General features: G+C 40.4%; 1 protein-coding gene across 2 annotated transcripts in view; it reads left to right on the top strand.

The window, feature by feature from the left end:
• APBB1IP (amyloid beta precursor protein binding family B member 1 interacting protein) overlaps nucleotides 1–25,502 on the top strand; it is a 66,881-nt gene that overhangs the window by 13,529 nt on the left and 27,850 nt on the right. For both annotated transcript variants that reach the window (XM_076331727.1, XM_076331728.1), the window contains exons 2-7: nucleotides 3,627–3,698; nucleotides 6,977–7,064; nucleotides 8,904–9,190; nucleotides 14,926–15,003; nucleotides 17,831–17,990; nucleotides 18,690–18,811. In XM_076331727.1, coding sequence (XP_076187842.1) covers nucleotides 3,627–3,698; nucleotides 6,977–7,064; nucleotides 8,904–9,190; nucleotides 14,926–15,003; nucleotides 17,831–17,990; nucleotides 18,690–18,811 — 807 coding nt within the window. The remainder of the gene's footprint in view (nucleotides 1–3,626; nucleotides 3,699–6,976; nucleotides 7,065–8,903; nucleotides 9,191–14,925; nucleotides 15,004–17,830; nucleotides 17,991–18,689; nucleotides 18,812–25,502) is intronic.

Consider the following 25,502-nt stretch of genomic DNA (forward strand, 5'->3'; position numbering starts at 1 on the left):
TACAGTGAAAATTCTTACAGAACTCTTTGCACATTGCTTTTTCATAGGATTACATTATTTCCTTATGAATCAAATATGTCTGAAGATTCAGAAAATTATATAATTGCAAAGAAAGAAGCTCTAAATTTACTAGAACCTGTAAAAATCCCGTAATTTGGTGAAAGTGTTGTATAATCCAGTATTTGGTTCTCTTGCCTTTTTTTGTTGTTGTTGTTAACTACTGAAGAGGGTTCTTAGGGGTGTTTTTTTCCTTTTTAGACAGTTCTTACTCCTCCTCTTGATAAGGTCTCCTGGTTGTAACCCAAGAGTAATTTTTTTGCCATTTTGATATTTCTATTCTGGAAAAATATAGCAAAGCAGAATTTCAGTTTGTCAAAGGAACCAGTATGAACACTTTTTCCTGAAAGTAGATCTAGCCAGTGCTTAAAAACACCACACAAAACAAATGGCTAGAGCTGACAAGACTCCCCCAGCAGATATTTTGTTCTCCTAAATCAGAAAACAGGAAAACATAAAATTACTCAGTATTATTTAAGCACTGATGAGATACTTGTCAGTATCCTGAACTGCAGCTCCATTTTTGTCACATAACAAATCTGACTTCACTCTGCCTGATTAAAGAAGTGCCATTTTATCTATCCTTTTTATGAAAATTGATTCTCCAAGTGCCAGGTGGGTAGGAAGCTACACAGCTGTTGATTCAAATAAATGACTTAAGATTCAGTACTCATTTACCTAAACAGTATACTGCTGAATCTACAGAAATGGAATTTTGTGTAGAAAGCTCTGTATGATAACTATGATATGTACAAAGAGAGTGAGCCATCCAGTGTGGGTTTGTCAGCTGGAAGTGAAGCAGATAAGATGACTTTAGCTCTCCATTCGCTCAGTCATGTGTGACGTGTGTTCCCTGTTACATGGGCATAGCTGTGCCGTCTCCACCATCAGGCTAGGGTTACCCTCAGCCCTGCCAACCACATCCTACTAAAACATCTTTAACAGCATCCAGTTCCCAAATCTTTAAGTCTTTGATTTCTGGGATCGGAGAGAACTGTGGAAGTTCAAAGTCCAGTGCCTGGTTGCCTGTGCCTTGTTTAGTTACAGCAGCTACAAAAAAAGTCTAAAGCGGGTAGAATATGCCCCAAGCCTGACTGATGAAAGTGGTCAGGCCTACTCCTAATGAGTTCTGGTGTCGGGGATAACACAGGTGGTAAGAGGACAAGTGGAAATTAGGCTGGTCTTGCTTATGTAGATGCCAGAAAGACCAAGTCCAAAGGAGGCAGAGCATCTCAGATTGCTTAATACACAGTATTAACTATCATATTCAAGACGTGCTACCAAGTAATTCTCAAACAACAGATATTGACTTAGTGGTTCAGCGGCCTTTATCATTTAACTGCGGAATAGTTATGTGACTCAAGATGCTCTATTAAAGGAAAAGCATTAAGATTGAAGAAGAGGATACTTGCTGGTCTTCTTGCCAGTCTTTATAGTCATTAGAGTTCCTGTCCTCAGTTGATTGCTTTCTTGCATCGGGTTGGTCCTCATGCTGTAAGGTGCTGTGGTGGGTTGACCTTGGCTGGCCACCAGGTGCCCACCAAGCCACTCTATCACTCCCCCTCCTCAGCAGAACAGGGGGAGAAAATACAATGGAAAAGCTCATGGGTTGAGATAAGGACAGGGAGATCACTCACCTATTACCATCACGGGCAAAACAGACTCAACATAAGGAAATTAATTTTATTTATTGCCAATTAATAAGACAGTAGGATAATGAGAAATAAGAAAAAAAATAAAAAAATCTTCACCCCACCCCTCCCTTCTTCCCAGGCTCAGCTTCACTCCCAATTCTTCTACCTCTTCCCCCTCAAGCGGCACAGAGGGATGGGGAATGGAGATTGCGGTCAGTTCATAACGCTTTGTCTCTGCCGCTCCTTCCTCCTCACACTGTTTCCCCGCTCCAGCGTGGGGGCCCTCCCATGGGAGACAGTCCTTCACAAACTTCTCCAACATGGGACCATCCCACAGGCTGCAGTTCTTCAAGAACTGCTCCAGCATGGGTCCTTTCTACGAGGTACAGTCCTTCAGGAACAGACTGCTCCAGCGTGGGTCCCCTATGGCGTCACAGATCCTGCCAGAAAACCTGCTCTGTGTGGGCTCCTCTCCACGGGCTGCAGTTCCCACCAGGAGCCTGTTCCAGCGTGGGCACACCCACGGGCTGCAGCTTCCTTCAGGGCATGTCCACCTGCTCCAGCGCAGGGTCCTTCATGGACTGCAGTGTGGATATCTGCTCCGGCGTGGGCCTCCATCGGCTGCAGGGGAACAACCTGCTTCACCATCGGCTTCACCATGGGCTGCAGGGGAATCTCTGCTCCAGCACCTGGAGTAACTCCTCCACCTCCTTCTTCACTGACCTTGGTGTCTGCAGGGCTATTTCTCTCACATTTTCTCACTCTTCTCTTACAGCTGCTGCGCAGCATTTTTTACCCTTTCTTAAATATGTTGTTGCAGAGGTCCTACCAGCATCGCTGATGGACTCAGCTTTGGCCAGCACCAAGTCCATCTGGGAGCCAGCTGGGACTGGCTCTGTCCAACATGAGGAGCAGCTTCTGGTGTCTTCTCACAAAAGCCACCCCTGCAGGTCCCCGTGTCGTCGTCCCCCCGCCCCAAAACCTTGCCACGTAAACCCAATACAGGTGCACACAAACCCAGTGAACCAGTAGGACTACTTATATGTTTAAAGTTTGACCCTAGTTTGAATCCTAGTTTTATGCAATCAGTACCAGAGTTCTCAATCCCCTGCAGGCTTGAGCCTCTTAAGAAAGTGATGTTTATAGTTCTTGTCTCTGGCAGTGTTCCATGTCAGACACCTTTTACGCTACTTCTCTCCCTGCAAAGGAACAAATTTATGAGAAAGAGGATTATTATAGAAGCTGTATCTCCCCAGTATCTCAGCACCACCAGTGTGTGGTGCTGTCCTCACACCCCCCTCTTGCAACAAGAGCCACCGTTTACTGTCATGCAGCATGTACCCATTTTCCTTGTCTCAGTGCTCTCCCTCAGATGTCTTGAGGTTAGGTAAGACTGGAGTTCTCTCAGTGCACTAGTATTTGAAAGAAAATAGGGAGAAATAGTGAGACAAAAAGTTGGTCATGTACCTAACCATAACCAGGTCCTGCACTAGATAACACCTAATAAACTCTTGTTGTATTAGTCATGTAAGCCAAGGAAAGCAAGCTTTCAAGATGAAGCATTCAGGAATTTCTCAACCTCAAAGTTTGTTTCCCTCTCCATCTCTCATTAGCTACATTTCTTTGATGTTTAAGATACAACCATGGTTTATTAGCTAGTGACTTCCTATGAAATGTAAATAATACAAGGAGGTTGTTGGAACTCCTAATGAGTGTAGAGCCCAAGTGTGTGTTTAAGCATACAGGATTGAGATTCTGATCTGTTAGTAGTTATTTCTAAACTATGGATAGAGGTTTTTGCAAGTCATGAACAGTTGTTTCAAAGTTAATTGGGAACGCAATATAAAAGAATGTTGCATATCCTCTGTTTTTGACCATTGCTGGCTTTGAAATGAACTTGTGATGATTCCTTGTCTGTGGATTTTTTTCTTTCAGATGGAGCAAACATGTGATGATATAGATGAAATGTTCAGCAATTTACTTGGGGAGATGGACATGCTGACCCAGGTAAATCTTTTTTTCCATGAAGATTAGAAAAATAGCTATTATGTGTTAGAGAAAAGAGGCAACTTTTCTACGTTTTTCATGTACCTCCTCTCTGAATAAATACCGATACATTATTTTGAAAAACCTTCAACTAAATTTCTCTGCTTGACATTTAAAACAAGTGGACTGAAGAATAAGGTAATATCAGTGCAGGCTAGATTGTTAAAGAGAGTTAACTGCTTATGAAAGATGCCTTCTCCAAAAAAACAAATAAGCAATTTAAATTCCTCTGGACTCGATCCCAAGAAATTGAAAGATTCTGTCAAAACAGGAAGAGTTTGAGTCAGAAATTTCAGGTTTGAGTGCTTTGCATACATGGGTAAATGGGATGTAGCCTGAGTGTCAAATGTAAACTGTGGAAATGAAAGCAACATTTTGAATATGTGCATAAGAGTAATCTTTAGATATGGCAAAATACTAAGTTACAGCTAGGGTGGCATTCAAGAATTTATAGAGACATTATTGCCAGTGCAGAATACACTTTTGAGAGGAAACTATAAAACAGCATGAGCCTATTTCTAGACCTATAGTCACGGAATACGTCCTGCAAAACCTGATGAAAGGAGCAATTTTATTTTTAACAAAAACCCACAAAGTCAATAAATTTGTTGTATTTTAATAAATGCATGCTTGAAAACACTTAAGCTGTCATCTTGGATTCTGTGTGAGTTTGATTGCTTACAGCCTCTGTTTTGAAGGGTCTTTCCTCCTGGTGAGTCCCAGTGCTTGCCAAATTAAATACCAATAATTCTGAGCCACAGAATAAGAATTATGCTTAAACTGTGTGAAAGCCAAGATTTCACATGACGTTCTTAGCTGTCAAATCACAATACTTAGCCCCTTGGTAGCCTTTCTGCTTTTTAAGGGCTTTTTATAACCATGCATATTTATTTTTTATATATATATGTATATAAAGAGGGGTTTTTTTAGGGTAATTTCATTTCATTATTATACCTTGAAAAATAACAAAAGACTGCTTGTGATAAATTTTACCTCCTCAGATTGGACACAGCACTGTAACGAGTGCAGGTGATGGGAAGAGAGTAAGAGAGAGAGCCTCTTCTCTTTCCGCTCATCGGTGCAGTACTGGGTGTGATGGGACATGTTCCTGAGACGGAGACTGACTCCTCCTCCTCTCTAAAGTGCTGGCATCACCTCTTACCTGCACATTGTGTGGGAGAAGGAGACAGGCATGTGTGAAAGCCTGAAGACTTTCAGTTAACAGACTTGCATCTGTTAATTCCTTTAGACTCTTAATTTCCAAAATGAGACTGTAGATAGTTTATCACCCTTTTTCACCAATCTGTTTGTCTGTTCCTAAAGTAAGCGTAAATGATAGAAGCACACAGAGATGCCTTCACATTGCATAACAAGGCTGAAAAATAAATGCAAATTCAGAACTGGGCTTTTCTGCTATTTCTATGTACTTAATTTTAAACTTTTTTTAGCATTTTGATTGTTTTCTCTTTAATTTCCCTTTGCATATACTTTCATTTTTTTTCCTGCACTTTTATGGTCATTGTGAGATGTTACAACTTCTTGTTAGAATAGTAATGAAAATATTTCCTTTATGCTCTTACAGTCTGTTTCATCAATACATTTTGTGCCCTCCCTGTTTCTCTTTTTTTTTTTTCCTCGGGCACTGTAAAACTATATCATGTGCTTCATTTCTCCCTCTTCCCCTATTTATACCGTGTCTATTTTTATGAGAGTGAGTATTAACACAGAAACAGTGTTTAAAGTTATCACTGCTTTGGTTTCCAACTCTGTATAACTTCAGAAGAAATCAACATGTCCTGGTGGGAAATAGGTGAAAAGAACTGCCAAGAAAAACATTTGCATTAATTTTCATGGAAAATGTCTGTCAGTTTCAGCCAACTCTAAGAAATGTAAATGCCTCTGGTACAAACAGAGTATGAGCACCACTAGACAAACCTCACAGGGATGTATGAACAAGGGTATGGTTTGTGGGATATATGAAGTAATCCTTCCATTCTGCGCAGCATTGGTAAGACCTCAACAGGGCAACTGTGACCAGTGTTAGCACTGCATTTTGAGGAGAAGGATGGTCAACTGGAGAAAATCCAGAGGAAAGCAATGGGAATGATGAGAAGGAAAAGAAACATGACCTATAAGAAAAGATTGCACGAGGTTGTTTAGTCTAGAGAAGAGGAGACTGATAATCTTAAAATACATAAAAGGCAGCATCAGAGCAGAAAGAAGTACTTGGTTCCTCATGTCCATGGAGAGTAGGACAACAGCGAATGGTGTTCAGCTGCAGGAAAGGAAGTTTAGGATGAGCATCACAAGAAAGGTGTGGTGGCAGGAATAGTGATCTCAATAGTGAAGCAGTGGAACAGGTTGCCAGAGGGGATGATTTATCTAATAGGAAGCTTTTTGAATCAGGTTAGGTATACCTTTTTCAGGTATGACCCAGCTATAACTTAGAACAGGTGCATGGTCTAGACAGACCCTTGAAATTCCTTCCAGTCTTGTCTACAGTGTTTGCTTATTAGAGCTATCACCTTCCTCACTGTGGAAGGGAGAATTTATCCTTTTCTATCTCCACTGTATGCACTTTTCCTAACTTGTGAAGCACTGGTTCCCCGCCTGCTTCCTAAACAACAAGCCACAGACTAGGAATTCTCTATTTAACTATGCAGATTTGCAGTTTACATTGCAAACAGCAGCTTGTTTTGTTGTTTGTTGTGTTTGGTTGGTTTTTTTTTCAAACAGCATGAGAAAGGAACAGCTAGGTTACATTTATATTAGTAAATAAAACACTCTGGAGCAAATGGCACTGCATAGCTCAAATGTGTACACAGCTAAACTCTTTCAACACCCTCCCCGTGCCCCCCTTCAAAAAAACCACCAAAGACTAAAAATCAGTTTGGCTTTATCCACTGTCTTTATTAGAAACAGCCCTAGCCTCTGCTGTTCCCCACACCAAGCCTGGGTGTTGCCTGACAAGAGTTGCAGTTGGCATGAGTCAACATTGTATTGAGAGGCATGCAAACCATTAAACACTTGGCATGATTGTGAAACAGTGCTTGAACCCTTATCCTGGCCCTATTTAGTTTACCAGTCTAAGCATAATCCCAGAAACTAGTGTGTGTCATTCTGTTCCTTGAATTAGAATCGATTTTATTAGACAAATTCAGGTAATTGATTTACAAATGTTAATGTCTGTAATAGTGATTACGTCATCAGATACCTGTTTTTTTCTTCTACCATAACAGAGTTTAGGAGTGGAGACTGTGCAACCTCCATCCCCCAAAGTGTCCAACAATGAATTTAGCTTTACAGTTGGTTTTAAAGATTTAAACGGTAAGTAGCTGAATGGACTCTTTTCATGCTATTTATGCTTATTGAAAATAACTCACAGCAACAGATGAGAAGAAAAACTTCAAACACCCTTGATCAAAAAAAAAAAACAATGCGAAACAAAAAAAAAACGGTTTTGCTGGAGGGGGAGGTATATTTGTGTGTCTCAATTTAGGAAACTTCAAAGGGGCCAATTTTTTTTTAAAGGGACATCGCTTAGTCTTATATAGGAGTCGGACTTTTTAAAATGTCTGAGTGTAGAGGAAAACAAAAATGAGAAGTCTCCCAAATTACTTTCTAAAATGCAACCTTTTTTAGATTTAACTTAATAGAAGACCAAGTTCCTCAGTATGAGGTCAGAGATGCATAAGCATTTTTGTCCAGTGGAAGTATCAGCTTCAACTGCTTCTGCTTTACATTGCTTGTTCTCATTCTGGTTTGCACTGTCATTTTTGCATGTACAGCTGCTTGTTGAGTCTGTATGACGAACCAAATGAGGGAGTTTATCTGATTTTAAAAAAAGAACCCTCCCTTTGGTTTTGTTTGTGTTTTGGTTTTTTTTTTTCTTTTTACTGGGGGCTGGTTGTTTGCATTTGCCTGAGTTGGTTTTAACCTGTGTTTTTGTCCCAGAATCAGTTCATTATTAAGCTACCTAATGCCTCTACCAGCAAAACGGGTAGAGGTATGTAAATAGAGAGGATCATAAGCCAACTTTCCCACTGAAAAGAAAAGCTTATGAAAATACTCTGTTAGCATAACAGGTAAAGCAGAGTAAACTGAGATGGTCTAGTGACATGTTCACACTTAGTCTGATGAATGATCTATTCTTTGTTGGACTATATCAGCATTTTTGAGTATCTAGTTCAGCGCTCTCCATCTCTTTCCAAAATCCCACTTAAAGCTTTCCCAATTTGTGATTTTTTTTTTTTTTTTAACTAGACTCTTCAAAGAGATTTAAACCACTGAATCTTTTGGTTCTTAAAGAACCCTTCTCTTCTAGAAATCTAAATCATCCTATGGGATATTATTCCACAGGATCTCTTATACCATGGCTAGTTCAAACAACCAAAGAAGAAATTGTGTATGAAGTTCCAGTATAGGATTTTATCTTATACTCTGACAGAGTAGAAGACAGAAAGCAAAAGTTACAGTATGTCTATCTGGTTGATAAGATGCTTTTGAAAAGAGACTGTCTTGTTTGTTCTTTGCTTAAAAGATTCTCAAAACCCTGCATATTGCATGAGGTATGTCACAGATGTTGATCACATTACTGATGTGCTACAAATGATATCGTACCAGGCACAATTTCTTGTGTCTTAGAACTCTCTGATTCTACTTCATGTTAATTTTAGAGTTGTAGAATTGTAGTAATATATGAAGTTATTCTTGATCTATGCCTCAGTTACACGCTTTGTTGTGTGCTATACCAAAACTTGCTAAGCATTTATGTATGTACTTAACTTAAGATAAGTAAATAGTCTAATGGGAGCTACTGGAATTTCTTGCATCCATATCACTAAGCATGTGCCCAGAAACCTTGCTGGATTAGGGCCAGGTTTCATAACATCTTAAGGGCCTGAGACTGTATCACTGAAAGTGAAGCTTCCTGTCCTGTTTAATTTGTATTCATAGAGTTCCTTGTACTCTGAACTTCAGTATGACCAGATTAATGGCTATTCCTAAAACACGTTTGTTTTCTTGAACCCATTTAAAATGTTGTTTCCTTTCCCATAACCCTTATATCTTACAGTAACCATGTCTTCTGCAATTTAATCTCCACTGAACTGGAAACAGAGCGTTTTGCATTGCACTCTCTGACACATTTTGTGGTTTTCTCTACAGAATCCCTAAGTGCCCTAGAGGACAAAGACCTGGATGCTTTAATGGCTGATCTTGTAGCAGACTTAAATGATGTTGAACAGAGAACTTTACAAGCCCAGAAGGCTTCTGGCAACCAGCAAAGTACAGTCACTCAGCCTTCAACAGGCTTGGATAGTGACATTTATTCTAAATCAAGCCCCTATGTTACCATTACCGGACGGTTTGAGGATGACTTGCCCCCTCCACCTCCAGACCCTGATTTAGACCTTCCACCACCACCACCACCTCCTCCTGAGCCACTCACACAGGTAAGCCTGGGTGGAACCTTGTTCTAAGCGTTCAATAGATCTTGTAATTTTTCAAGTGGCATTTGGCATTGGAACAACAGTAGATATTCCAGGTAGAAACATCTTGGGAAGGTTCTGCAATGATGAAACATGCATGAACTGTAGAGTGAGAGTTTTCTGTTATTGTGGGCTCAGCAGTTTCTGCCTGTTCCTTGACCTATTGCCCATTCCTTCACCTTTCTAATCATCATTTTGATAGCCCAATAAGTCATTGCAAATGGTTTACTGTAATGGAAAACTTGTCATGGAATTTTTTTAATAAGCGCTGATCAGTTAATACCTTCTCATAGAGAACTTGGCTTTGGCATCAGTGCAACGCATGGCTAAAGATCCCACCATTTTGTGAAGATGTCACTGTGTTTGTTCGTGGCAGTCTGTGCTATTGGTACTGATGAGATGGTTCTGTAGACGTTTCCCAGATCCATCCCTGGCCTAACTGATTTCTTGCAATAGGAAAAGCTGTTCAGCTGTGTAAAACTCAACATTTGCTAGGAGACTGTGTGTAAGGCTGAGCACAAGAAGTACCTCTCCTAATCCCAACACAGAACCACTCTGTTCTTCTTGGTCTTGTCTTTGAAGGGAAGTATTGAAGGCCATCTGCGATATGGGACAAATGCTCTTTACTTAGGAGGTGTCGAAGTTATCAGTAGGTACTATTTATAAACAATTGGCTTACCTGTACACTAAAATTTCAGACTTACCACAACCTCCTCGATGTTTGTGTTTCTTGCAGAGCTGTTTTAACAACTGAAATCAAACATGATATTTCTAGTAGAAGCATTAGAAGTTCATTTCTTTGACATGAGGTTGTGGAGAGGGAGATAATGTAAGAATTCTGTCCTGTCACAGCCCTGTGGGGAGAGTACGTGCATTAGAGGAGTGATGCAGCCCCAAAAACATGAATCTGAAATCATGAAAGATCTAAAAGTATCTCTTTTGGTATTCATACACATAATAACTATGACAGAGAGAAGATGATTACATTTAGGGAATAGAAAGATTTTAAGGAACATGAAAAGTGCTCTGTCAGCCCATGTAGAACTGTACTGGTCAGTTTTGCTTAAAACCATGGGCAATTCATTGCAGTTTAAAAGTCCACGCAAACTGAATATGAATCACCTCAACATCACTGCTGCCTCTGTGTTTAGCATCATACAGCAAACATATTTAGCAAAAGGAACAGAAAATTTGGTAGGAAGAGGACCTTTCTGATTGTTCAAAAAGTGATTCACTGGATAAAGCTTCATTTGCTGCATAGGACCTTTCAGTGCTGTTTGAAGAGTGAAAGTTGTAAACAAGTGGGAGGAACTTTGCCATTTTTCTGTATCTCAAAGATAATAGTTAACTTCCTATCTTAAAGGAATATCAACATTTGCAAAAACAGCAACTAGACACCTTCAGAAGCTGACATCTTTTATTTAACTAGTATAATTGATACAGAAAAGATGCTATCAAGATAAGTTCTATCCATTGTTCTACAAACATCTTGATTTAGACTCATGACCTTTAAGGAAGTACCAAGCTTCTAAATAGTCTGGTTTGGAAGCTGAGGAATTATGGTTTGGAAGGGTAGTTGGTTAGGTGGGCTGAGATTGGCCAAACTGCCAGACTCAAGGGGTAGTAATCAATGGTATGCTGGCTGGTAACAAGTGGGTTCAACACTGGGGCTTGAATTCTTTAACATTTTCATCTGTGACCTGAGCGATGACATAAAAAATCATCTGCAGATGGGCTGCAGATGCTTTTAATTAAGGGCACTGACTGACAAGATGAATGGCAGAACTTCAGTGCAGGGGGACCTTGAGAAACATGAGGACTGGGCCAGCAAAACCCTCAGAAACCCAGCAAGGTACAAGGTCCTGTACCTGGGGTGGAATAGCCTCATGCATTTGTACAGTCTGGGAGGTGACAGGCTGAGCAGCAGCCCTGCTGGAAAGGAGACGGCATCCTGGTGGATGCCACATTGAATAAGATCCATGAGTGTAAGGTCATCTCAATATGGGAAACTTGTCTGTGTTGGGAGGAGCACGGCCAGCAGACTGAGGGAGCCATTATTCCTTTCTCCTGGCACTGGTGAGGCCACACCTGGAATACTGCAGCCCGTTCTGGATGTGGAGATACTGGAGAGTGTCCAAAAGAGAGCTACTGGGATGGCCAGGGGCATGGAGTGATCAGGGGCCAGTGAGGACAGGCTGAGGGAGCTGGGCTTCTTTAGTCTGACAAAGGAGGCTGGGGAGTGATCTAATGACAGCCTAAAAATACCTGAAGGGTAGCTACAAAGCTGGTGGAGCCAAATTCTTCCATGGTAGTGTTAGGTCATATAACAAGGGGCGACAGCTACATGTTGTAGCTTTGTAGTTTCAGACAGGACATTAGGAAAACCTCTTCCATTTCAGGTGGTGGTGTAGCACTGGAACAGGTGACCCAGAGAGATCACATATTCTCTTTCTTTGGAGGTTTTCCAAACTTTGCCAGGCAAAATCATGGCTGACCTGATCTAGTGTTGGTGATAGTCCTTCTTTGGGCAGAGAGCCAGACTACGGACCTCCAGACCTCTCTTCCAACCAGCAATTTTATGATGCTGTGATCTAAAGCTCACTGAAATCAACAGTGCTGCACAGTTCATTCCCTTGAGTCTTGTACTGAGCTAGTTCTCTATTAGCTGGCATCCTGCATTACCTGAGGGTCAAACAAGATTTCAGAGCAAAAAGAGGATATACTTGCTAAACACAATTGGAATTCTATATGCAAAAACGTAGCTGGAAGTCACTTCTGTCTCCCTCAAAGTGTTCCTCTGAGATTACGTGCTGAGTTAAATCTCTAGTAGTGTTTTCTGGTCTCTTTCCAGATACAGGGAGAGGACAGAGAAGGATGGGAACAGGAGGTAGAGGCATTTCTAAGGAATCTGTCTGCAGTAGTTGATTTCCTCATTAAGGCACTGGTTCTGCTTTCTCCTGCAGCCCTTGCCTCATTTTCTGATACAGGCTGTATTCAAATACTGATGGCATACCCATTGTGTGGCTTACTGTCCAAAATTGCCTATAGGGCTATTACACAAGTTTCAGTGTGAATGATGTGGGTAATAACCATTTAAAATTAATATGGAAAGAACTGATTTCAAATTAGTATTTACTGTTTTGGTTGGTATTTGCTTTTACATGACATTTCTGCTCAGTAGAATGAATTGCAGCTGTAAATGGAATGTATTTTGTTTCATCAAAATCCATGTTCCTGTTAGCCAGGATTCTTGATAAGTGATTCTTGAGCCAATCAAGGCTGATGTTTTGTTTAACACTTCTGCTTGTCTGTAGTCAAATAAGAATACTGTTAATTATTCCCAATGCACCTGTGATACTAAGTCTCAATTCTCTAACCTTTAAGTGTGCCAAAATTAAGAAGTACAGCCTTTCTTTCAGGGAAGCATAGACCTGCCTCATAGGTTTCCATCAACTCTGACGTTTCTTTTTAAAACTGTCCTTAAGCTAAATAAGACTTCTACATTTTCTATGACATTATGTGGATGACTTTTATGTGCTTCTGTTTGAAGATCCAGAAAACATGGTGATGATACTGTAGTGCGAAAACAAACTTTTTTGCCTGTCAAAGCATTTCTTTAACAGTGCTAAAATTTTGCATCTGATAGCTTATTTACTTTGCATCACTTCCTTTTTCTACATGAAGGCAGACAAAGGTTATGAAAACATGAAGGTACAATGTGTGAACTCTGTTCAACACAGGTCGCATGCAGGTGAAGCCTGAGTTATACCTGCCTAAAATTTTCAGCAGAAAGCCTGCCCACACCACAGTCAACCACTTTGGTTAAGATGCTTTTCCTGCTTCCTGCAGGGAGGTGTTTTGAGATGGTAAGGGAAGTGCCATAGTGTGCGAGGCTGCATGATCTTCCCTCTGTAGAACAGTCAGCCTTACTGCGAAAGCCACTTTTGTCCAACAGCATCCGTTCAACTACAGAAGCTATTTTTGGATTCTCGAAGTTAAGCATCTCTGAGCTGTAGCAATGCAAATTTCCATACCTGTGGAGAAAAAAAAAAGACATTTTTTAATTGATTGCCTGGTATTTGGAGAATTTGACAACAGCAAACATGCTTGAAGCCATCTCTTTCAGGTTGCACACCTCACTTTGTATTTTTGACATCCTAAAGGATGCTGCTAGTATCCAGGGGAAGCAGTGATAAAACAAAAGATGTTTAGTTCAGTGAGAGGGATGTCAGTCAGGAGTACTTTAGTTATGGTTGAACCTGCCTCAAAGTTTGGGATGAATAAGATAACCTTCTTAGCTCTTTTTTTGCTATTATTCTATGATATCTCTGTAAGAAGGAAGTGGTGGCAGTGCTTAGTTAGGCCTGGTTCCTTGCAAGTGCATCTCCCATGAGTTACAGCCATTCTGGGTTTCTCTTAGTCTGAAGACCACTAAAATTACAACTTTAGGATAGAAAATGGAGGCTGAAGGTAACACAGAGAAAAATCTTGTTGTGGAAGCAGGGCAGGAAATTTCTCCCACAGTCATTGACTGGAAGTTGGGTGTGCCTGTGAGTACCGTAGCACAAAATCTTACCCCTTTAAAACAAAGGAAACTGCAAAAGAGAGAGCGCGCAACAGGGACAGTAAAAATCAGCAAAGAGGCAAGAAAGCAAAGACAAGACAGTTTTCAATAGGGGGAGCAGGGATTTAAAGTTGGAAAGAAACCAAACCCTCCAGTAGTACTAACAGTCCAAGGCAGCCCCAGGAACCACAGTTACTTGCTGTCCAAAATGTACTCTTCCAACTCTGTATGTGACTGGGGGAAACTACTGGAAGATAGATGGCAAAAAAGAAACAGTCACATCTATACACCAGTCACAGAGGCAACAGTAGGCACTGGTATCTGGTACGTGTACCTAAAACTCTCAGCAGCTGGGGATCCAGAGTCTTCTTGGATCACAAACCTCACCGATGTTGAGAGAGGCATGATATTGATACAGCTGCTTTGTAAAAGAAGAGCCGGGTGATACTGAGATTTTTAGGAATCTTACTGTGGCATTCAGCAAAAACTGGAATGAATTTGAGTGCGCTGTCTAACTGTGTCTGTGTTAATATAAATAGGTCCATTACTAGAATAAAAAGCCATGATATCATCCAATTTAAGGAGGTGTTCCTCTCAGTAAGTATGCGTGCAATAAGAGCTCATATGTGGCAAGTGAAAGAATTCAAGTAAATTAATGTACTTAACAGAAAGTGTAAAATTGTAAGTGGTATAATTGCAAGCCAAGTTTTCAGTAAGATCCTAAAAACTCTAGTTCTCTTAACCCTATTGAGAGGCGAGTTTTCTTCCAAGTGGCTGCATCCACATGGCTGTTTCATTCGGGCTAGATCTTCCTTCATCTTCTCTTTTGTATCAGCTGTAACCCATATGGAAACATAGAAGAGTCCAGTTTTCAGGCATTCCTGGAGCATTTGAGGAATAGATCATGTAAGAGCTGCATGACTGGGCAACAAAAGGAAGTGCTGGACTTGTAAATCAAAGCTTTGTCTGGAGGATATTAGCTCAAGGAAGGCTGGGGATTCCCTCTAACTATGAAGCTTCCCATGAAAAGCCTTATGTTCTGGATATTAAAAAAAAGGAACAAGTCTTTTCAAGTAAACATAAATTGCTGGCCTTACTTAACAAGAAGTATACCAAATATCTTGTGTCTTTTCAGGAAGAACAAGAGGCACAGGCTAAAGCTGACAAGATTAAACTTGCACTGGAGAAACTGAAGGAAGCCAAAGTTAAAAAGGTGAGCCTTAAAATAGTGAAATGCTACCCTAAGAGCTACCAGCTAAGTATCTATTATCATTCTTCTCATTAATAAAGTTCTTAATAAAATCGCTAGGCTTTTTCATATTTTGTCTGTAACTTGAGACGTCTAAAGATATTCTGTGGAGCTGTCTTGTCATCCACCTGAAGAGAAGTCTCTGGGAGAATGCTACCTCTGAGGGACTTATTTTTAAGAGGACTTGGAAGGCTCTGCCTCTTTTTTTCCCAATGTTGGGGCAAAGCCCACTGTTCTGATAGGTTGCTTTAGAGAAAGTGGAATGTACCTTAAAATGTTGCTTACTTATGCTGTGCTGATTCCAGAAGTATTAAACTTTTCTTCTACAGTGGATGTGGATTTAGCTAATCCCAATTAAATTAATGAGGGTCTTCTTGCTAAATCTTTTCACAGCCGTATAGTGATGTACAAGGATAATAGAAATTATTTTAGACCAACAAATTAGAAAGCTTCCAGCCAGTGTCTACACAGTGTGTCATGTAATTATGTCCACTCATGCTAAGCTAGTGTTCCAGCTGAACTTAACAGAAGCTGCAGATGTTCAGTAACTCTGAAAAATGGATGTGAAGAAAAAACAGTCATGACCTTTCAGTCTTGCTCAAATAGGAGATGGGAAGGGCTGGAGATCAGAGCCTGCAGGGCTTCCAAGAAGAATTGAAGCTTCCAATAAATTTGGGAGTGTCCAGACTTGAGATGGTTCCCACAGAACACTTTACATTCATGTACAAATGCTACTTCTGAGAGAATGTGTTGGGAGGATTTCACCAATGTTGTCTTTGGAAAGCTCTATAACTAAACTTATGACTGCTCATTGGTCACCCTCTTTTCCTTGCAATGTTAGCAATTCTCCTTTGGGAGGAAGCATTTATTTTGAAGACTTTTTTTTTTTTTCCACTTTTTTTTTTTCCACCCTGAATATTTGGAACCATAGGGTAGAAGTAAGGCTTAATCTTCTTGTGGCTATGTCACTCTAATGAAATTACTATGTCATTCTTGAATTCTAAATTGACTAAATAATTGTCAAGAAAACTGGTCTTCTTTTACCGAAAGTGGAGGGCAGAAGCCAGGGAGGATGGTGAAAAGCAAGCTCACAGCCCTGGACTTCAGGAGAGCAGACTTTGGCTTCTTCAAAGATCTGCTTGGAAGAGTCCCATGGGATAAGACCCTGGAGGGAAGAGGGGCCCGAGAAAGCTGGTTAATATTCAAGGATCACCTCCTCCAAGCTCAAGAGAGTTCCATCCCAATGAATGAAGGGCCACGAAGATGATTAAGGAACAGGAGCATCTTTCCTATGAGGAAAGGCTGAGACAGCTGGGACTGCGTAGCCTAGAGAAGGCTCCAGGGGGATCTTGTCGATCTATAGAAATACCTGAAGGGAGGGTGCAAAGAGGATGGAGCCAGGCTCTTTTCAGTGGTGCCCAGTGACAGGACCAGAGGCAATGGGCACAAACTGAAACACAGGAGATTCTGTCTGAACATCAGGAAACACTTTTTCACTGTGAGGGTGACTGAGCGCTGGCACAGGTTTCCCAGGGAGGTTGTAGAGTCTCCCTCCTTGGAGACACTTAAAAGCCGTCTGGACAGGGTCCTGGACAATGGGCTTCAGCAGGGGGTTGGGACCAGGTGACCTGCAGAGGTGCCTTCCAATCTCAACCATTCTGTGATTCTGTGCAGTTGGAAGCTGCATGCATGTTTCTGAGCAGTCAACTATAACCAGACAAAAATACCCTTTTTTTTCCCCAGATATGTTGTAGATTATGCACGTACAACATTTCTTTTTCTCTATAATCTGCACTGAGGCTCAGTTGCTTATTTTAGAGAGGAATATACTTACAAGGGTTGGAATCAAAGCAGGATCACATTTTTTGTTACATTTGCTTTTACTTTTCAGAGATAGTGTAGATTTTCTCTTGGGGATGATCACTCTCTGCTTCTACCTGATCTTTAACAGAGATTGTCTCTATAGTACCAAAGCTTCTTACGCACACATTTTAAAATAAGGACTATACGGTTAAAACCAAGACTATATGGAGAAGTCCTCCCAACTCACCAGTTTAGTTGCAGTTTCCATGTACAGATCCTTAGACAATTTTTCTTCTGTTTTCAGTACTAATGGAGCATTTTAAATACTTTCCTTATAATGTATTTGCAGTTCTTTATCACATTTTATGTACTTCAGCATTTTCTTGCATTGTTCCTCTCTGGAAAAAAGTGCACGCTGTTTCTCATTTAACAAATACTTCACAATATGAAGAAATAATGAGTATCTTACGTTAATTTGGTCAATATAAGTAACTCATCTGTTTGCTTATTGATGGGTGTTGGACTGCTGCCCATCTTAGTACAATCTGATTTCAGGTTAGTCTGTTGGCATGGCAAGATTCTTCCATTCTTTTTCTCATTTAAAAGTAAACTTTCTGCATTTCTAGCTTGCATTAAGGACACTGTCCTTTTGTACTTGCTTTCCCTACAAGCATTTTCCTTAATTGCACATCTAGTAGATTTAGAGAGGAGATTAACTTCTGCTTTTTCTCCATAGCAAGTTCGCCTTTCCTGAAGTCATGTACAGGACAAAGTTCAATTTCCTTTTTTGAGAAAAGGTGTTTATTTTGGTTGCAATATAACGTGAAAGCTTCCAAGCTGTTTTATTCCCTGAGCTCACTGTGGGACAGGGTGCCTTTGAATCAGTAATAACCTTCAGCCTTAATCTTTCTTATCTGTGTTAGCAGATTCAGACTAGCCTTTTACTTGCTTCTGAAATTAACTGACTCTTCTGTGACTCTGTATTCAGCTTGTTGTCAAGGTGCACATGTACGATAACAGCACAAAGTCACTAATGGTGGATGAGCGTCAGGTGACACGGGATGTTTTAGACAACCTCTTTGAGAAAACCCATTGCGACTGCAACGTCGACTGGTGTCTCTATGAAATGTACCCAGAGCTGCAGATCGGTAAGTGGCGTAGTGACAGAGCATATAGCAAATAGATATAGTGCATCCTATGCTATTGGTAATCTTGAAAACTTAATTAATAACATTTCTCTTGCCCATGTGTCCACTGGTGTTGAAACATCGCAGTCTCTTAAGCTGAGGGATGCTGCAGGAATATACTTGGGCTGTTCTTGCTGTAGAAGTGGGTCTCCCATTCGTCTTGTGCTTTGAGCTGCAGAAGGCTCCTTGCGTACCACCATTTCCATTATTCTATTTTACACAAAATGAAGGAGCCATGTGAATTTCACTATGTTTGTCAAGGCAGTGACAGATCCAAAAAATTAGTGTTAAATAACTAGTGTTACAACCTGAGAATTATTTTACGGCTAACCTGGACTATAAGATACTGTTTACCCTTCAAACTGTTACTTGGGTTTTATATAGCGCTTTGTAGCGCTCTGGGCAACAGCACAGAGATGCAGGAGGAATCCAGGAGCATGCCAGGGCTACATAAGGCATCTTCTGTAGCTGGTTTGCCCTTCCACATGACACTATTTTCATGTGGTTTTGCTCCCTTCTGTGCAGGGGAAAAGAGTGCTGGGCTGTCCAGCTTCAAGTGAACATCAGATAATGATTACATTCTTACACAGGAATTTCTGCAGCCTCGGGAGAGGGGAGAGAGAGTTTGAGTGTCTTACATTACCTTTTCTGTCTCTCCAGAAAGGTTTTTTGAAGACCATGAAAATGTTGTTGAAGTGTTATCAGACTGGACTCGAGACACAGAGAATAAGATTCTGTTTTTGGAAAAAAGTGAAAAATATGCTTTATTTAAAAATCCCCAGGTAAGCCAACATGGTATTTGGATAAGAGTCTAAAATTATGTCACTTAGTCTGTATGCTGCCTATTGCATTATTAATTTGCTTTCAACTCTGTCAGTTTGGAATTAGAGAAAACAAAACTTGTACTTTCAACAAAAAAACGCCACAATGTTGAATGCAAGGATTTGAAAATTAGTGCTTTCTATTCTTTTGTGATACTATTTTAAAGTCCCATCTGCAGTGGTAAAAAATGAAGCATGTAGTTCTCCGCTGGTACAAGCTGTTGCTTAGGCACAGGTCTCAGAACTGGGGTGAGATGGCACAGCCGTAAAAACCTGGCCTTTGTCATTACTACAGTTTCTCCACTATTTCTACTGATGAAAATCAACATTTCCTTGAAGGTTGTTATTGCCAGTTGTATGTGAAACTTCATAAAGAGTATGCTGAGTACTACAGAGAGTTTATCTGGATTTCATTTAGACTGGGGAGAAGAATTGGGTGAACAGTAACTTGTGCACACTAACTTTGTAAAAAGAGGGTCTGCAGACTGAATTGCGTCAAATTATTCAGGATAGGTGTATACACAAATGATTTATTTCTTGTGATATGTGGTCAAAACCGTATTTACAAACACCCTAGCACATATAGTTGATGGATTCTGGGGCACTGGATCTTTTCCCCTTGTCAGCGGTCTGTTAGCTCACTGAGCATCTGGTTTGTTCCTGAGGGCAGCAAGAGAAAAATGAGCAATTCAGCATTGCCGAAAAAATTAGTTAAATATATAATTTGGCAGCAAATCTCACCAAGCTGCTCATTAGGAAGTTTTTTTTTTTTTTAGAATGAGCCAGTGTTTCAATAAAACCTGCAGAGAGGAAGTTTCCTTCATTAACATAACAAGTATCCACAGTCAGGGAAAGAAAACTTATCCTGCAGTGTACGTGGATTGATGTTGATTTTTAATATGAAACAGCAAAGCCAAGTTTGGAAGTAAAACACACGTGATGGCTCAAGATGTCATACTTTCTAATGCACATAAACATACGTAGCAGCAGAGGTTCGATTGTACATTTGATTCGTACACTAGTAGTGTTATTTGGGCAAGTGGCTTAGGGCAAGGCTGTGAACCTCCCATAGGATGTAAATCTTTGATGAAGATTCTGGGCATTTTGATTGCAATGAACTTTAGAAATAAACATGACCTAAACCAAAACCAGAATAAGAGTGTAGCTCTGTCCTCCCATCTCAGGACATGCTGAGCTTTATCTGAACATGTCTGCAGTCCTTGAGCTTCAGCCCCTCTGTGATAAACTCTAAAATGAACAGCCTAAGGAAACTGGATCAGTTGCGGCTATCACATTATTGAAATATTTTGCCAGCAATAAAGTCTAGCCATCTGTCAGGCTTAGTAAATTCAAACATTTTGAGACAGCCAGAATAGTACAGTCATATCATCCATTTCTCTTTTTGGCAGAAAATAATCAGTATTGTATAGAGAGAGTTCACACTAGATAATGAAACATGGTAAAATACGTGATCTGGAGTGAGTCCCTGAAAAGATAAACTAAGCGGAAATGCTGAGTTGGTGGCGGGCAAGGTGTATGATTACCTAACTAACTACTTATGGAAATTATGGTGTAACCAATGGGAAACTGAAATCCAGTGTTCTGATACTGTATTTTCAGGATATTCAGCCTCCTCCTCCTAGCTCAGTCAAGGTTGCCTCGTAAACTCATTTTGTGAGTACAGAAATTGCAGAATGCTTTTTTTGACATAGCCAGTGGCGGTAATGCAGCAGCAGTTGGATTCCGTGTTGGTCTTACTTAGTGCTCATTCTGTCGGAGGTTGTCTGTGGAGATCTCACAGTTTTGTAACTTGCAGATATTTTTCTGGAAAAAAAGAGCCAAATTCCAAAGGTGGCCAGGTGCCTACAATTTATTCTTAGACAAATTAGTGATACAAAATTTTCATTACAGAGGTTTGACACAATTAAATGCTTTAAAAAAATCTTATTATAAAGATGTCCAGATGCATTGATAAAACAAGTGGACCTCTGGAGAAGGTCTATGACCTGTGCCAATATTCATTGTTTCTTTCTGTGAACTAGTTATGTACCTGGTATACATTAAACAGCAATTAATTGAACGTGTTTCATTTTCTAAGGAGGAACTGAGGTTTTGAAATGCAGGATTTATCCTCTATGTCTGTGCTAGCAACATGCTGCTCAGCTAACGCCAGTGGCTTTTTTTGAAGATTGTCACTCTTGTCATGCAGTAGTCTCTAATATTTTTCTGCAGCTTTGTTTCTGAAAACAAATTTTTAAAGTATTTGGAATACATTTTAGAAAAAGCATCTGCAAAATCCTCAGATGTCTCCCTCTTCACGAAGATAGGCACATGTTTGCCCTTTCCTCACCGTGATATAATTTAACCTGCAGGGAACTCACAGTAAAAGACCTTCCCATGAATGGCATCAGTGATTCACCTACAGAGATGGAGTGTCACAAGTCTATGACTAAAGAGTGAAACAAAAATACATATTGGTACATGAGCAAATGAAGAAAACTTTTATAACTTAGAAAGGTGATGCTTTGTCATGCAGTTGAGTGATGCTGTGCTTGACTCTGGAAAGGAAAGGTTGTCAGGTCGCAACACCTCTTTTCAAAAAGCTCAAAGAATAATTCTTAGCTAAAAGAGACTCTAAAAAAAAGCAAAATATAGGAAATGCTTTTGCTTCATTTAAACAGGGTTATTTGTAAGGGGCAGCTGAATATAAACTCCTGACTGTAAATGCTGGTCATGCTCTTAGAACACTATATTTTACTTTTGTTTACATGGATTTTGATTTCCTATGTTTTTCTTTTGCTGATACAAGCAGACAGGATAAATTCAAACAGTGCAGGTGACACCACGTGCATGTGGGTTTTTTTGTTTTTTATTATTTTTGGACAGTATTTATGAAAAATAATGAAAATCTATACAGTGGGTACTTTATGCTTCTGCTCCCTCATATGTAAGCCAAAAGTGAGAGCTATACCCTCCAATGGAGACCCCATATACTGAATTGACATTTTATTTCTTTGGAAAAGCAAGAATACTAAACAACGTGAGAAGGAGGTGGAGTAAGAATTTGTAATGTCTTTCATAACAGGACAGCTGTAGTGAGTGTCACGCTTGAATATTTATTTTGAAGTCAGTGAAATTGGGCTAGTATCCACCAGGTGATACTTTTGGTTTTCACCACTTTGGCCACCTTTATGAATCAAGGCTTTTCTTTTGTCTCCACTGTTACCCAGTGAAGGAAACATAGAAGGGTGGCAGGGAACCTGATTATTGAGTGTGCTGGCAAATGCGCAAAGAAACAGAAGTGAGAAAAGGGAAGTGTTTTTCACTGTACTCCCACTGTTTAGTAATCTTAATTTCTCTCTCTATTAGTGTATCTCAGACCATGGTATAGTTTCAAGTTGAAGATGCTAGTTCAATAGATATTTTTCTTTTTCTGCCTTGGAACTGTAATACAGAAACAGTCTTTACACATTTGAACCATTTTGCAGGTGACTTTTAATCAGCCTATTAAGTGCTTTGCTGTTAGCTACATCCTCGCTTATGTACGTCTTTCATTTGTTCCATGTTCCTCCCTCTTTGATGATGAAGACCATCATCCTTAAGGCATGAAAGTCAGCTGTAGTAATTTCATCAAACATTATAAAATCAAGTAAACAGTTGAAAATCAATTTTTGGGGGCTTCAAAGGAGCTTTGCCTTTAGCTTCATTTATTTATTTACATTTGTGATCTTCAGAGCAATTATACGTATCTTCTAATATTTTTAATGTGCATTTTTTAGGGGACACATCATGATACAAGTTGCAGATATGACTGTGTTCTGTTTTATTTTTTCTGCACAAACCGTGCTGCATTCAGTACGCAGTTGAAATGGGCTGAAATGGGATGTGAGCTGGCCAGTTCTTTCCTCATTCTGGGTGCAGTTTGGATGAGCGTAAACAAGCAGCTCATAGCACAAAGAAGATAGTCATGAGTATGGAGTAGCTGCCTTGTTTGCTGCACGCTATCTGTTCTGTGCTGTTGCAGACCTTGCAGATCTTCTGGAAAAACAGTTTCAATAGCTTGAAAGCAAAAATACAACCTAAGTGGAAGGGCAAGCAGAGCAAGGATGCTGCCTTGAACACCTACTTTTTGCTATGTACTGACAAATAGCTGCTGCATTCCAGCTTGGATGGGGCTGTGTATGATAAAAGATTAAAGATATGAGAGAGGTGCTGTTTCACTTAGGAAGTTCTTTTTTACGAGTATAGAGACATGGAACACTGATCAGAGAGTTTGGCAGTGCAGTAAAGGCTACTGTTTCTACCATGATCCAAGTTTGTTTGCTTGCGTGCCACCAGAGATGTTCTTTGAAACTATTGAAAACACCTTCTGTCTTCCACTGTTTGAGGGTTACACAGCACAGAGAGATACAGCCTGAATTTTTTTACCAGCCTTTCCACAAAAAAGGAGACGGCTGTATCCGTAAGTGGAAAGGTTGTATGCATAGACTACTGGTACTTTACTGTACAAAGCACAAAATTAACTTAAGCTGGCTATAAAATCTTTACAGTATTTTTTTTTTGTGCATATGGAATTTCCTGCTAATGTAAAGCCATAGATGGGTCATCAGCTAGTTTTGCCACTGTCCTGCATAAGCACGGGGGAAATGCTGGCATAATGTCTCTTAAGGATGTCGTACCTGGCTAGCAGTACATGTCAAAACTGCCACTGTAGCTCTGCATTAGTCTGAGTCAGGCAGAATGGCCTGGGAGAGCAACTGGCTTTGTGTCAGCTTCAGCTGGTCTGGGGTGTGTAGGCACAGGGAATAATTCAGCAAAACCACTCGACTGCTCATCTCTGCAGCAAATAACCCAAACAGTGCAAACAAAGCAAACTCAATGACAAAGTGTGCCAGCATTCTTTGTTTGTTAAAATAACCCTTTATGTTTGCTTTCTTATGTTACCAGCCCAAGAGGATGAATCCATCCTGTTAAGTAAGCTCAGCTCTCTATCAAGAGAAAGACATTGTCCTTTGAACGTAAAAAATAGTTAACTCTCAAATCTGTAGACATATGCAGAGCGCTGCCCTGTAGCCACATCTTGTCCCATTAATGACCTGACATCCCAAACTAAACATACGTTTCCCAGTGGTGTCCTCAGACAGGAAAGAGCTTGCCTTTTATCATGACCTTTGACTACTGGACTTGGAATGACCTCTTGTGGACACATGTGGTTTGCCTCCTATAGGGTGAATGCTTCTGACCAAAAATAGGAGACCACACAGTGATAAAACAAGTACAGTGTACAGTCTGCTCCCCAGGTTTTTAGCCACTGACAAATAATAAGTACCATGTACTTCCAGATTTCAGGGCAGAGACATAAAGGAGGTAATCAGTAATAAATGAAATGTGTGTTGACAGGTGAAAGATGACAGTGTACATCTGTGTAACATTGGTTTAGGTGACAGAGCCCTGTTTCCCTAATGAAAAAGCTGCGTTGTTAGAGATCCAGCATGGATATCATTACAAACTTTCTCTCTTTACCATTGATTATGTCAGTACAGGGTGGTCTGTGTTTCTGTTAAATAAATGCCAGATGCCTGAATGTGAATCGGTTGTAATCAGAGGAGCTTTGTTTTCTTATTATCAGTGCACTGAAGGCTGACTGAGCCAGATGAATGCTCTCCCCGCTGGTAGTAAAGCTGATGAGCCAAGCCTTGTTGAGACAGTGATAAGGTGTACTTAACTTGATAAATCTTCATTGTGTATTTTAGGGGTTGTACTGTGTCTTTATAATGATCTATAGAAGAAGAAGGCTTAAAGCTTGCATGTCTCTCTACTTTCCAAATCTGTCCCAAAGTCTGGAGGCCCAACCCAGCCTAACAGTGCCCTCTGAGGTTTCTCTTCATACCTTCATCAATGCAAAAGTGGGTGTGCCAACATCAAGCCAGCAGTGCTGTGATAGTGCTCCCTGTCAAGAAGAGCTGTTGCACATGTATAGAGGACTTGGCTGCAGCTGCCTAGAACAGTATCTTTTTTTCCAGTGGGATGAGTGGAGCAATGTCAGTCAGACCTATGGTTTTGGACTGCATAGGCAGGCATCGCTATATGGGTTGTACTGAGAACACACTTTTGAGTTGGTTTGGGTTTTTTTTGCTATGAACACTGTCTTCAGATACAGTCACGAAGCTGTGGTCCTTAGTGTTTGCTTACCTTTATCCATGGACTAAAAATGTGCCTAGGCAGTCTGGAGCCAGTTATGTGCTGCTGCATATCCTAGAGAAGAACATTGCTGTATTTCCTAGCATAACTGTCTATTGTATTGAATGTTCAAGTTTCTTTTCTTATATTCATACCACAGATATGGCATCAGCATAGGCCAAATTGCAGGTGGCTGTGTTTCTGATGTCCCCTGTCTGATTTAATGTGAACTTTTAAGAAAGCAGTTTTTAAAGAACTGGTTTTGAGACCATCCACACCTCTTCCCCTTTCTCTCCTGGTGCCCCTCCAAAAACCGTCTGCTATGAGGCTTGTGTTCTGGCAGACAGCTGTTCACAGCACTGCTTGAAAAAGATGTGGTTGCGTGGAAGAGCAGGGTTTCACTTCAGATAAACCTCGTTGCTGCAAACATGGTATGCTGGCAGGGCAGATTTGCTGCTTGTTTGTTTCTTTC

The sequence above is a fragment of the Aptenodytes patagonicus genome, chromosome 2, assembly GCF_965638725.1.
Source record: "Aptenodytes patagonicus chromosome 2, bAptPat1.pri.cur, whole genome shotgun sequence".
NCBI classification, from domain to species: domain Eukaryota; kingdom Metazoa; phylum Chordata; class Aves; order Sphenisciformes; family Spheniscidae; genus Aptenodytes; species Aptenodytes patagonicus.